This window comes from Amyelois transitella, chromosome 11 (assembly GCF_032362555.1).
Source record: "Amyelois transitella isolate CPQ chromosome 11, ilAmyTran1.1, whole genome shotgun sequence".
NCBI lineage: Eukaryota > Metazoa > Arthropoda > Insecta > Lepidoptera > Pyralidae > Amyelois > Amyelois transitella.
Genome location: NC_083514.1, coordinates 3,439,707 through 3,455,455, shown reverse-complemented (window position 1 = coordinate 3,455,455; position 15,749 = coordinate 3,439,707). Strand labels below are relative to the sequence as shown.

The 15,749-nt window shown below is 33.0% G+C and overlaps 1 protein-coding gene across 1 annotated transcript in view; it reads right to left on the bottom strand.

Annotated features, from left to right (window-relative positions):
* The window catches only part of LOC106134923 (uncharacterized), a 57,379-nt gene extending 42,293 nt beyond the window's left edge, over nt 1-15,086 (bottom strand). Inside the window, exon 1 of the mRNA XM_013335066.2 lies at nt 14,819-15,086. Within this exon, the coding sequence (XP_013190520.2) occupies nt 14,819-14,921 (103 nt within the window). The 5' untranslated portion in view covers nt 14,922-15,086. The remainder of the gene's footprint in view (nt 1-14,818) is intronic.
* Nucleotides 15,087-15,749: the final 663 nt, after the last annotated feature.

The window sequence follows — 15,749 nt, the reverse complement described above, 5'->3', positions numbered from 1 at the left end:
ATGCAGATTGTCAAGTGAAAGTTTCACAAGCGGATGCGATGTGATGACCAAAATTTTATTTGCACGTCAATTAGCATTCGCTTAGATAAATAAATCAAATTCGATATTATTTATCTTTAAAAATATATTTTTAAGGTTAGTTTCCTTAATGCTGCATGTTTTTATTTTGTGATTTTGATTCTGCATTAATAGTTTTGAAATCTTCAAGACATTACTTGTTTTTTTTATTTTACGTTTCATTACATTACACATTTCTTCAAAGTCTGAACAGCAAAAGTAACTCATTTACGGGTCTTATTTTAAATCAAATAAGTAACATAAAAATAAATCTGTGTTTATTATGATTAGGTAGTTATCTATATTGAAAAAAAAAACATACCAAATACGAGTACTCTACTCAGTATTCTAAAATCAAATGCGTCTACATACTTCTCTGCAACCAATCCAGTCCGGAGCAGACTTCCATGTAATTACGAAGACAACACAGTATAGCCAACATCTCAGTTTTAAAGATTACAATACTTAAAATTTGTTTGATGCCAAATCAGTTTTGATTTTCAAATCTTTAGTTTGAGACGTCGTATTTTTCATTAAAAGCTTATCCGAATAAAATCGTAGGTATAGAATATGAGACAAAAAAAATATTTTAATTGGAGTCAATGTCTTGAAAAACGTTGATAATTATATCAAAGATGAGTTTTATGATGTACAGTACAGTAAACTCTACATCTTTAGTAACCAATAACACAAGTCTCGAACTTATTTTGGGGCTAGCTCAATCTGTGTGTTTTGCTCCATATATATATTTAATTATTTATTTGTGTTGGCGACACTATCGCAACATGATACGCAAACATTTCAAAACCAATTACTTGCTATCCAAAATGGTGATTTAGTACACCGACATATGCTGGTCTCCATTCCAGTGGTAAATCATTCAGTTCCTATTTAGATCGGTGTTCATTTAAAATACTTAACTTTATGTTACTAAGGCGATAATTTATTAAACACTTGTAAAAAACCCTTTACAGTTTGAAAGCTATCTTTTCCATAAGTAGGTATTTTGACATAGTAGTCTAAAGTTGAGTTCTTTTATATAATAGTCGTTTTTCGAGTAATTTAACTAATGTAAATAAATAGTGTAGTGCTAACCTTAAAAATTACAAAACCTTGCAGAATAATCACAACATCGTTTCAAAATCCAGTATTTAAGATTATAGCCTGCGTTATATCATCAAATCAAGATGCCAGTTGGCCGCCACGCCTTCTTAATCAATGATTTCCCCGTTCTTGAAACCACCACAAATTAATTTAATTTTTCGCATTGCAACACGACTAAATTAGGTTGCATCGGCAGACGAGACCAACTCGTTTGATAGCTCTTAATATCACTGTTATCGAGCCTCGAATATTAAAAATGTCCTTGTTACTTTTATATTGCACTTTTGCCTTGATTACTACGTTATTACGAATGAGATTCGGCAATACTTTTACCCCGCTCAGAACTGGATTTCACAAACTACTTTCACCTACCTAACCTTGCCAGTCTTCAGTGCTACTCAAGGATACTAAAAATGGGTTAATTTTCAATAATTCGGTGGCGCTTATTGATTTTTTATGAAATCTTTAAACTCCCGTTTACACGTCATTTGTAATCTGAGAGGTTTATAGCATGTAGATAAGTAATCGTTTGCATATTTTAACCCAAATAATTTATATGTAAAGTCATATTTTATTTGTTGCGCAAATTCTCAGTTTTTGTGTTTATACTAATTGATTTTGTACTTCTTTGATTGAATCAATATTTATATTGCGTACTTAAATATTCGTGTAAATTTTAATTTTCAATAATAGACCTAATTTGTATTCCTTTCTATTAAAACCGATTTCTTGAACTTTACAATTTCTCTTGTAGTATAAATGTTTTTACTAAAATACTCGTAGTTTCTATTTCATGGCAATACCTCATTGTTCAGTGAAATTGACGGACTTCTACTTAGCAAGGGAGAAAGGTTGTTTCTTTTTGGATGTCATTTTATCTGCTATTATGATCCAGTCTGTCTAGCAAAGTCCGATGTAAACGGCACAATAGCCGGTTACCTTATTTGAATAAATCTCCTAAGGGCTTGTTCAGACAGTCTTATTTGATACTGGTGGGCATACTAATGTTACAAGCCCATTGTTGTGAGAAAGTGGAGCGGATATAATGGAAATGCTAATACACATCTTAACGTCATGTAAGCTGTTACGTAACTAATTTTCTGCTTTAGGGTCCCATCTTCCATGCTCTGATAAAATATTACAATTTATTACTAGTTTGTCGGTTGATACTTGTTATTATTAATGCGTAGAATGTGATCTCAAATCTAAACTCGTATTTTAAAGGCAATTTTAATTTATATTTTATGATAATAATACCTACATATTTCTCTATGAATGGAAATTCAAAACATCGTTCAATTAAATTTATTTTTATACGCAACTCAAAAGCGATCACTTCTTTATCTGTTTGTTTATATTTGTTTTTGCGAAAGAGCTTTAATAGGCATCTCGATTTTGCAAAAGAAACTTTATCATTTCAAAACGAAGGGTTGTTACAATTTAAGATGTTCAGCTTTCGATTAGTCTATGCAAGTGAATGGATGAATGTGTTGGACTAGCCTGCTCCACTTTAGGGCACTTGTGCAACCGTTACGGTATTCGAATCTCTTCCTTGTGCCTTCTAATGGACACTGTCCTGTCGGCACTAATGAATAATGTCTGAACATTGCCCAACGATCAAGATTGTGGCGATTGTCCGAAGTGAATGTTAAATTTATGTTTGTGCTATATGATTTTGAGTAATAATATATGTACATAAAATAAATTTCATTGGTTTTTAAACTAGAGGTTACCTCAAGATGGTATATTACATCAAAAGTAAATTGTTAATTTAAGGACACGAAACCTAAATGACTTTTTTAAATAAAAAAAAACCGTTACAGATAGGTCACGTTGATTTTTGCATAACATGTCACCCACGCCATAAATTCCATTTAAATTGAGGAATTAGTCCTTTGATGGACATTTCAAAAATTAAGCCTACCTGTATGTTGGCAACGAACACCTCAGATTAAATAAAATTGTCTAGGTACACCTACTGCTATTTTGTATATAACATCAAAGTGCGTAGATAATCCGCAAAAGTTTTCTATAAAATGATGACAAAATATCTTGCCAATCAAAAAGTAAAGACTTCAGAAAAGATTGTTAGCAATAGCGATAATTTCATTTTTAGACCTTGACATTTGTTATGGTGTGGCTTTACGTCGATCAAAAAAAAAACAAATGAATGAAAGTTTAAGAATGAAAACAATTAAATTTATGGAACAGAATAGTCTTATCTTCATAATGTTTTATGTGATATTCACGGTGTAAGTTAATCAGGCTTCGTGACCGAGGATAAATATGTGAGAAATGGATGTAAATGCTTTTACTCTGTTCTTTGTCTTGTTACATTACGCTTGCCCACGATGATCCACCAATAAAAAATATAACATCGTAAAACACACATTCTGAAAATAAAGTTTCAGTTCCCGCCAAAAATTCCCGCAGTTTTTTAATCTACTTAAATACTTATTACTTAGAAAAGATTTTTTTACTAGTTGTCTTTCACTTCTTAAGCGACATATTCCAAAAAGGAAAAGCCTAGGTACCACTGGGCAGGTGCCATTTTATTAGTACCTTGCCTTAAATGGAATAAATTATACTTTTGAGCAGCGTGTGGATGAAATAGAGTTTTTTTTAATAGCCTTATATCGTGTCCCTTTACTGTGCAGAAATTTAAATATTATTAAAGAAAGAAATTGTCTATGTCGCCACCGACTTCACCAATTATTTTCAAAACGGCCTATGTCATTTCCGTTTGTTTCGACGATACGTAAAATAACAGAAATTATACACCAATTAGTTTATTGCGTGGCAATGTTGTTACTTCACCTTTATATTTCTCAATGACATACCTGAAATAATACAACAAAACGTTAGTATTGTGAAAACATTCGTATATATCGAGAATGATTAAAAAACATTTAGTTCATAGTACATCGCTACAATAATAAGTCTTAAAATTTGATCGATCATCAACAATATTGATATTAGGATATTTTTAAAATATCAACATTTATTTTGATGTTTGTAACCGTGTTTTTTTAAGTATCAACCTAGTTGATTCGAATCACAAATTTTTTTTCATACGATTTTTTGCGTAAGAACACTTTTTTATTTAAACCATAAAATTTCATTGAAGAGTTATAAATTTAAGTCATAAATGTCAATCATGTAAACTGACATTTACATTTAATTTTATTGTCTATCTTAGACGATGAAAAATTAAAAATAATTTATGTATGCATCAAATCTCAAACCCTACTTATTAAAAAATACAGCTAAGTATATAAACTGCATATCATAATTATTTTATTATTGTTTATTTAATATGAAATTAATACCTTATATTAAATTAAATTTACCTAATCAATGTTTTTAAGACATCCTTTTTATAATTGCCTGAGTTCATTCTATAGTCGATGAACCACTTATAAAAGCCAACGACATCCCACGATTGGAACCGGTCGAAAGGGCATTCGCTCGGCTATTTGGCTAAGTTTACGAAAATAAAGCATTAGAAACCTCCGATTGAGTTCAATATACGCATTAAAATCACATCGGATGTTCTTGCCTTAACTGCAAAATGAATTTAAATGAAAAGACTATAAATTTCATTTATAGTTTTACAAAACTATCTTTTTAGTTCGCTGTGTGTTTGACTATGGCCGCCTTTTATATGAATATGAAGGTACCTTCGTTTTATGGTGCAATAAAGAGCAAACTAAAAGATTATATAATATAGATAGATAAGTTTAACTAGGATAAGTTTTATGCGATCGTAGCTTTGCGCTTATTACTGAATCGTATAAGATAATTTCATAGTAAATAACTATATTTATTTAGATTCTAGGAAAGCTAAATTCTTCAATAGCAATTGGATACCTTATCTATCCAAATGCTTGTATTTTTAATAAGCAATACCTTGTATCATGAAAATAAATCTACTTATGTTTTATTTCTTTGTGTTTTAACTTTGCATCAGAGTGAATAAAATGTAGTAAACCTTCACTAGAATTTCTGAGATGTAAAATTTGGTAAATATATGTGTTTAAATATGTATGTCTTCACAATGCATATTGCTATTCAGACCAGAACACCGAAGTGCTGATACGATCAGTCATAAATAAAGAAGCGTTTTGTGTAATCTGTTGCACATTTTAGGAGTATTTAATTTTCAAATAGTTAAATTGCAGGTTTTCACACTATGTTTTCCCTCATCGTTACAACATCGGTTAGTAGTGATAGCACTCAAACTAATGTACGTAACTGAGAAAAGAGTCATTGGCACAAGTCCGAGGTAGGATTTGAACCTGTTCTCCCAAACTTATTACATGCGCATTTTAGCCGGGCTCCATGATCCTCTGCCATGGATCAATATCCTCCTGGCGTTATTCTTGGTTGCATCCTCCGCTCTCTGGGGAAGAACCCTTGATTCGCCTGTGATCCAAGATCCAGAAGTGGGCAAGTTACGTTTTCAACACGAAGCGACTCCCATCAGATCTAAGCAATTATGCAGGGTACCCTTTTTTTTTACTTTTAGAAAGACCTTCGTCTACCTGGCCGGCTACGGGAAGCCGGACGGGTTATGTGTGGCATGAACCCACTAAAACACACGGTGCCATCGCCTACCGCTTCGTTGCTAGGAGCATGAGCTGCCCTCGCTCATATTCCTGATGCGGCGGCCGCTTTGCAGGGCACCCTAACCCAGCTTAGACCATGGTAACATGTTCAGTTGCCCGAATGAGCAGGTTTTCTATATTTTTCCTCACCATAAGTGCATCGGTTATCAATCAAACGAATGTGCGTAGGTCAGAAAAGAGTTATTGGTACGTCGTATGATTCAAACCTGTGCACTTTGGAACGAGTATCTTTTTGAGTCTGGTATCATAACCGTTCGGCCACTGACTCTCCAAGTCTGTTGGCGGTCTCAATCAATATGCAGTAGTCATTTCTTGTTTATCATAAATTGTTTTACCAACCTAAAGTAAAAAAGAAATGCTGTATATTTAAACATTCATTTCATTTAAAAGCGGCAGGCAGTCATGTAGAGAATGCGAAATGAGCATGTTGAATGCTATTTATTTATTTTAAATTTATTAAACAAAATAAAATGTACAAAAGGTGGACGTAATTAACTATCAAGATTCCAAGTAATTTTTCATTGCAACAAGTTAGTTCAAACTATTGTAAATTATGGTCATTTATAGGATTTTCAGTGACTATGGAGTATCTTAAATCGATTTTTAACAAATATTCTGGCCATGAATTTTTCAAATTTAAGTTATTATACGCGCCTTTCCCTTGGTTGACTTTACCGATCTCCACAGGGAAATATGCAGCTGACGCACACAGTGTGTTTTTTCTTCGCTTTACAGAAACTAGCTATCTTCATTCGGTCAGTTTGAAACTGACCCACTGACCTTCAGTTCAGTGCTCTGTGCTGACATTCAAACATACATCAATGCTATAAGATGGACGACTAAATTATTGGAATCTAGAATCTAGTTGCAATTAACAAAATAGCATTACCTATTGTTACTACAAAACATAGAATAACAAATTAACATTTAAAGGTCAGTGTCTGACTTTTTTCGTAGGTATATAGCTACTAGATATATGGTCATGTCATATAGGTCACGAGGAGGTATAACCAAAAGGTCTTTTTTTATAGTGGTCAATTGACCTAAGAACTTTTAACATTAAAATGTCTATTGAAACAAAGAATTTTCATGCCACGGTTATTAGTGCCATCAAAATAGGCTAAGTTATTTCTGAATTTCTAGGTAACAAAAAAAATTATAAATATTTTCTCTATATTATAAATGGTGCCGTGTGGTTCCCGGCACCTACATAAAAAATAATAGGACCACTCCATATTATTTACCATGGATGTCGTAAGAGGCGACTAAGGGATAGGCTTATAAACTTGGGATTCTCGTTTTACGCGATGGGCTAGCAACCTGTCACTATTTGAATCTCAATTCTATCATAAAGTCAGACAGCTGAACGTAGCCTACCAGCCTCTTTAAGACTTTTGGCCCTGTCTACCCCGCAAGGGATATAGACGTGACTATATGAATGAATGAATATAATAAATGGCTAGTGAAGTGTGTAGAGCAGGGCAGTCTGATCTGATTTAGTGAAATGCTCATTCAGTGTGTCATACTTATACATATTCATTATGATTATGACTTGTATGTTGTGTTCACAGTGCACTAATAAATTTCAATTTAAATCAATGTAGTTTCTAACGAACCAGTTCCTAATTCAAATCAATTAATGTTATGGGCGTATCGTAATACTGTATGTTAATAAGTAATTATTGGTAATGTTTGATTAACTTTAAGACAGGATTGGTGCTAAAGTGTGTATTAAATAGTTGCTATCTAAAGCATAATTGTAACCGCGGGAAAATAAATATATATATATATATATATATATATATATATATATACGGGACAAATTACACTGATTGAGTTAGCCTCGAAGTAAGTTCGAGACTTGTGTTACGAGTTGTGTTACGATACTAACTCAACAATACTATATTTTATAATAAATACTTATATAGATAAACATTCAAGACCCAGGCCAATCAGAAAAAGTTATTTTCTTATCATGCCCTGGCTAGGATTCGAACCCGGGACCTCCGGTGTCACAAACCGCTGCGCCACAGAGGCCGTCGGAGGGAAAACGTCGTGAGGATGTCAAATTCAGCTTTGGAAAACCTGACTCACCCAATCCAGGATCATGGTTTAAAAGCGCGCCCCGGGCTCCTCTCCAGAGGAAACCTTAATTTTTTTATCACCAAATTAAAAAAAATATCTGTATGTTATACACTGTCCTGGTGGTAAACCTTAAGAGTTCTGAATATATTCTTAATTATAAATGTGGAAAACATACATATATAGCTATAATATTCTCAAATTACATTTTTATACCTTAATTATGTATGATAAATCTTGATATGTCAAACTTATTATTGACGTATAAAAGGCAGATACATGTTATTAGTATTCAAGCAGTGTTATCTTTATAAATAATGTAAAGGCAGGTCCACAGTAATGATATGGCATCTTGAATTTCTGATGAAGCATCAGTCAATGCACCCATTGTAGTTCTTTACAACAGCAAAAACTGGATCCTGGCGGCCTTAAGAATGCAAAAGAAAAATTGCAACTTGACTCCATGTAACATACCAAATTATAATATCATTATAGTGTTTATTAACTACGGGGTTATTATTCATCGTAGCAGTTTTTTAAATGGAATTTATAAATAATTAGGATAAGCCTTTTGTTTCAGCCATACAAAAATAAGCCATTCTTGACCAATAGCTTTAGAATAACTTAATCGACACCCATAGAATGTCGTGTCGATTAAGTTATTCTAAAGCTATTGGTCGAAGATGGCTTATTAAACTTTAAAACATTTTTTTTTTATAAATGCCTAAATATGTGCCAGCTTCACTATATTGGAAGGAGCCTTCATTAATATATTTTAGTGCACAACCGAAGATGTATATAACCACGAGATCGACATCAAAAACGGCCTAAAAGGGGGTAAAGGCTCTTTAAAATTGAGCTAGATATACAAGAGATAGAAGAGAAGGCAAAACTGTCTACAAAATATACTTACATATTATACCTACAAATAATCATGTCTATTTCCCTTGCGGGCTAAACAGAGCCAACGGTCTTGAAAAGACTGATAGGCCACTTTCAGCTGTCTGACTTAATGATAAAATTGAGATTCAAATAGTGACAGGTTGCTAGTCCCTTACTCGCCTTTTTCGACATCCATGGGAATGAGATGAGTGGTTTTATTCTTTTTTTTTTTTGTGTACAAAAAAATTGACAACTTAATATCTGCATAATAATTACAAAATGAATAAACTCATCTAGTAATTACAGCAGACAAATTATACTATGTACTAAATAAAATAAGGTATCATAGGCATTTAACGCCCGCTTAATTTCAATTCAATATATTATTGAATAAAATGATTGGATTAAAAAACTGTTTAGAAAAATAGTTTTATTGTCAAAAAAAGAATACAAAAAACTAACACATATATGTTATCAGTCATATAAGATTATGAAAACAAAGACTTTCTGAATAGCCTGTCATTGGCGTTACTGAACATACAGTTTTTAGTAACGCCCATATATTTATTTACGTAATATCTTAATAAACACATATATTTCGACTTAGAGCCGTACAAAACTTAAAAGTATATTATATTATCTTTTTTTAGATAGCATCATAATTATCATTATATGAACTACAAATACTAAAATATTATAATTTTATAACACTTTCAAACATCTCGTAATTTCAACTTAATCATCTATAACAAAAATATTTCACTTTTAACATGTTCTATAACAATAGAAGATCAATTTTTAAAGGATTTTAATAAAAAATCAGATTTATTAAAATGCCTATTGGGCGCTATTCACCGTAGGTGGCTAATGACGCCCCAAAACAGTACATCAATTAATGCCCTGAAATGATGTAAGCTTATGTCTATCGCAGTATGTCTAACTCATCATATAATTTGCGGATATTCTGAAAATGTTGTTGAACAATAGGTTTATTCAACTTTTGTGCACGAGCTGGGTTCATTATTTGCGGTTTTCGTTTACTAATGGATGGATTTCTTTTTAAAAAGTATCTTAACCAATCTACGCCGGCAATCCTTTTGGATTTATTCAAATTATTTTTTATGTCATATCTCTCGCAAAATAAGAAAGCTTGTTTTCTTATGAATTTAGGCGTTAGTGGAATCCCAATGCTAGCAAATCTTTTTATCCGCGATGCTAAATCTTTTTCTTGTGTGTCGTTAAAATAGGTTTTCTCCCCAAACGTTTAATTTCTTGACCTGTTTTTAAATGGTCTCTTAAAGTTCTTCGCGGAATATTATACCTTGCCGCTGCTGATCGCTGAATCAAATGACCTCTTTGCACAGCTTTAATGGCAACTTTCATAGTGTCTTCAGACCATGACTCCCCTCTTCTTTTACGTGTGGAATGAGATGGATTCATTTCCCGGATCTGTTAAAAGCAAATCATTATGAAATAAAACACATCGATTTTCGCCTTGTATAAATACGCCCACTTAGGATAATAGCGCCCATACAGGCTATTGACGCCCAAACCTCACGTCACGGGGCGTTATTACCCGAATAGCACCTTGTACCTAGTTCTCATATTTTCACACATAATTACAAACAAATCAATCAAATTGTCAATGAAATATGAATAAAGATATCTAAATAGAACGCTTATCACAAAATTAGACATGTAAATTACAGAAAATGAATTAAAACTTACGGATTTGTCGGAGTATTTTTTATAAGAACAGCGTGCACTGCCGGCGTCCTTCAAGTTCGGTTCACAACTGAGCGACCGATGGCCTGAGCGGCGCCGCGTCGCGTCCGCGCGTTCCTATTGGTTTATTCTATGTGTGCATGAAGTATAACGTAACTCGTGCGGCATTATCTCCGATTTTTAGCATTCGGGCGTTTTTACACATTGGGCGTTAAATGCCATACCTACCTTATGAAGAGTTCGTTATGTAATAATGTATAACAGAAGAAAGTGCTATAAATCTCGCATAGTAGACAGATATTATTGTAGTAAGTACTATGTAAATAATAAAGGTAAGTATTGTATGAGAAAGTTTCATAAACATACCACTTTGGAATAAGTAGATATAGCTAGTCTGTTTATTTTCTAACACTACCGGTTCCCTTTATGAAATGTAAGGCAAACTATGTTTTGATCATACGAGTAGAACATACTTACAACTACAAATAATCACGTCTTTATACCATATGTAGATACAGAGGTAACAGTCTTAAAAAATCTGAAAAGCCACGTTCACTGTAAGGCTTATTTACGTAGGTACCTACTAAGTGTAGGTAAAGGACCTGTAGGTATTAGTCGATTATTGCAAATAGAAAAGAATAGATTTATTTTCAAAATTGGATACAAGGTATCACTTATTGACGTCACATCACTTAAATGTAATTATAAGTACTACCGCTTCCAAAGTGCATGTGTAGAAGAAACGGCGGAACAAACTACACTGCAGCATTTCCACCGGACGTCAATTTACAAAAATAGATCTCTTATCTGATTCTAAAACATAAATGAATTTATACCTAACTAATGATTTCAATACGAATATAATCGTAAAGGAATTACATTTTTTTCGGCGTGAGGGTCACTATGTACGCTCTTAATATTCCTTAAATGCTTAGTGCTCATTAGCATATACGAAATGTACTAAGTATGAATTATTAAGATTACATACGAAATATTAAGAAGATTGGGTAAGCTTGAAGAGCTCGTGTTGAACATGACTGAAGAAAGATCAGGAATGCCACCTGACCTCCGGTGACCCTGCCCAGGCTAGATCATGTACAGTCCCGAGTGTGCGGGTCAAAGAGATTAAAAATGTAATTTTATAATGGTCAGAAATGTTAAAGATATTTTAAGTAGATGGAGATTAACAGGTCATTGCCACCAGAAAAACAAGTATGGCGAGAGTTTTTGATACCGTTCATATTTAAATTGTGCTGACGACCATAATGTCAATGGGAATTAATTAAGTAAGTAAATTTATCCTAACCTACGTTTTCAATTTTTCTTTGAAAGCAACATTGTATTCAAACACGAACTTTTATCTCCTTGAATAAAGAAAAGTACAACATTTATTATGTTCCGACCTGTTGTAAGTATATACGATTTTGTCGGTTATTGCCTCATTTCATTATCATAATGATTGATTATAAGCTCAGTATGGTGGCGTCTTCAAATTCTTCAATGGTTTATGGTTCATTTATTTTCAGTTCTCGCAATATGTCAAAATATACGACACTAATAGTAAATAACACTCATTAGGTTGTCATCTACAAGAAACCTTTAAAAAATTTCAATGATTTAAAATCCATTTGATGTTCCAATTTTCCTTATTCGTCGTCGATGCAAAGGTAATAAATAGGTAGTACGAGTGTAATGCGATGCTCCTTGGCAGAATCACTATACATCCCATCCCAATCTCAACTTTTAAACTAATATCAAACATTGATATCACTCGGGAGTCGCATCTTAACAGAAGAACCTATTGTAGCATTTAGGGAGTGCTCCACTCTTACAACATATATGGGAAAGAAATGTACCTTAAGGCCCAATCAGACCAAATGCAGGTCAGAAGTAGCACAGTTAGAAAGCGGGCCCGCATCATTACAAGAAACTCATCAAAGTCGTCACACTACAGCGCGGCGGCAGAGCAGATGTGACGAGTTCGAAGAGTTTCTTGTACAAACAACTTAGTTGCAGAGGGCGCTTTCAAGCTGCACTGCTTCTGACCAGCTTTTGTTGTGGTTGAGGCTGTGTAGGGAACAATAAGCCAATGTTCAAGGCGACGATATCCAGTGAATTGATTAATTAATTAGGCACAATGAGTTCAAACACACTTAAATTCCTAATATAAAAAATAATATTTCATGTAATATGCATAGTTTGATTTGATATCTACATCCTGCTTTCAACGCGAATTGACCGCGTTTTATCATATCTGTCGAAAGTTTGCTATCACGCGCCGATACGTATATACAATACATACCTAGTGCTCATATAGAAAATACTTTCTAGTTTTTTATTTTTTATTACGAAGTGTTCTACTTACATGATCCGAGGTTTTGTTACATGATATCATGCAATGTCGTTACTAAAAATATTTTTACCATAAAGAATCACCACGCCTTATTTTTTAAATTATAAAAATAATATAAGAAGCATTAGTGTTTGTCTTTTGTTCCATGAAGTTATTACACCGTAACTTCATGGAACAAAAGACATCAACTGGTATCCAATTTTATAAAATCATTCTCTTTTAATTCATGCATATTTGAACCGTTTAGAGTTTTAATTTGGAGTTTTTATTGAGTGTACTGGTACTAGAAGCTTTTGTTCACACGCTGATTGTAAAAGTCTATCAAGGGAAAGGCTTAACACTTCTTGTCATATTCTTTTTTTAGGCGATAGGGCAACCTGTCGCTATCCGAATCTCAATTTCATTACCAAGCTGAAAGAGAACTTCCAGTCTTTTCGAGACTCTATCTACTGCTCTTGGGATAAAGTCGTGATATACAGAGTAAAGCAATCTTTCTGAAAAATGATTCATCGGCAATTGTTTCCTTCAAAACAGCATCCCACTAATATTATAAATGCAAAATACAGTTATAAAATGATGTGATATTGTATTGCAATAACCAGCTTTCGAGTGAAATCACTCCCACTGTAGATATCCGAAAAGTAAAAGTGCCTTGCAGCCAAACAGACATCGAGACACTTTATACAGATATTCTTGTATTAAATCACAGTTTATTACGCAACCGCGTAAAGATATCGTTCTTTTAAAAAATGGCATGCAAATTCGAATAAATTAAATTAATCAATTGGTTATTTTTAATTTTATTTGTTATAATTATAATAGTTTGCTGAAAGTTGCTCTCACGGCGAGGGATAACATCGTGTAATCCCCAAAAATCTAATATGGGTTAGGTTCCCTTATAAAGATTGCGGAGGTCAGACGGGAGTCGCTACGTCTAAAAACTTTATTTTAGTCATGGTCTATGTGATTAATGACCCAATTCACAAACGAAGAATTTTTATATAAATAATTAAGTAAATCGAGTTAAGATATGCCAATAAAACAGCTGCCTTCTTTTATTGATTAGGTGATATCAAGAGGCTTCGTTCGTAGTTTGACTTTTGAATGCATTTTTTTTAAACAGCGTGAGTTAGACAACATTACATTGTCGGCATTCCGCTAATCAAGTCCTTGCTTGATCTTTGCTCTTCAATGATTTTTTTCTTATTTTATATAGGTAATATTTTTTGTACAATAAAGGGTTCTACTTTATATTGTTAAAGGCTAACGCCCTCAAGGTTTCGTAGGTGTATGTCTCAAAAAACTATAGAAACTCTTTTACTATGTACTGAGACTAGGATAGGTACCTACATACATTAGTTCTAAGATTTCCATTACATGATTCGACATGGCTGACTGCAATGATTATCTGGGTCATACCACGAAGCAAAGGAATCAAGTCCCGACTGTTAACCGCATCGTGCTTTGCTCTGTGCAACCAATCGATTTATAATGTTATCGTATTAACGCTTAATAATTTACTCTCATCATCATTATACTGTTACCTAGTTAGATTTGGAATCATGGTTAAATTAAATAGAGAGTTAACTAGCGGAAATAATGTTATGAAGGGTCAGCTAAGCACATTTTCATGTCGTGATAAATACAGAACTTTATTGTAAGTAAACCTACCTACAAAGTGAAATATAAGTATTTTGATAATCTTAGTTAACTGATTTACTTATACATAAAATTCGGAAAAAAAACTTAAATGTAAGTTTTCCATATATTCCGAAGATTATGGACACCACATAACTATCTATAAATTATTAAAATCGGATTTTACTGCTATAGGTAGAATTTTAATTTGGGTTTGTTCGGAAAATAAGATATTTATTTGTTTTCTTTAGCAACGATGTAAGTAGAAACTAATCATGTTAAAAAATGATAAACATTCTACATGTAATTAGCATTATACAATCAAGATATAATTAGCAGTATAACTCACCAGTATCTCTGAAATTATTGTTTGATGTTCTTTGAGCACTGGCCATCAATACTAGTGACACCAACAGCAAACCGGCAGCATTGTTAGCGAAAATAAACTTCATTTTTAAACACTATAAAAAAAAGTTATTCCAAAATTTCAATACTCCTTTGATTTGATTTGAGCACCTAAATTAAAAAATAAATTACTTATGTTTTTAAATTTAGAAACCCGATTTCATTTTCGCGCGTAATCTTTACTTGGCGCGGTTCGGTTCGGGGAAGCGCGTGCGTCGCAGCCTTTGGAAGCCAAACTGAGGCTTTATCGCAGGTGTACGGAGAAAGACGCCGGAGTCTCATCATATAACGTCGGCCGGTCAACGGAAAACAAAACAACACTGCTACCATCTTCGGAAGTTAATTGTCAGGTCGGACATTGCGATGTATACTTACTTGATTTTAAAAATAAATTAAGACGGCTTGTTTTCATTGTAACCTTTATCGCAAGTAGCTAGTCTTTTTAAAGTATACTTACATACCTACTTGCTTGCATTAATTGAAAACAAACATTTTAATCGCTTCTGATGAATGTTCCGAGCATAAATAAATGATAGATGATCCTTCAAGAAACTACCAGAACAATAACACTTAAGTACGTTTTAAAAATTCTTAGTTCATAACAGGCGATGTTTGATGATATGCTATTTTTTTTTTAAATAAATTAGCTAGTAGTAGTAGTAGTAGGTAATTTCCTACTTGAAAACGTAATAATTTATAATATATGGTACTTATTTATACATAATGTGGTACATACTTACCGGATACCGTTCCTATTTATTTATCTTTAATCAACTTAGATACGTCATCCCTTATAAATATCGATGACTAATTTAACGAAGACACCTACTCGTAAGTACTAATATAATTCAAAAGAGATAAATTCATCCATGCAA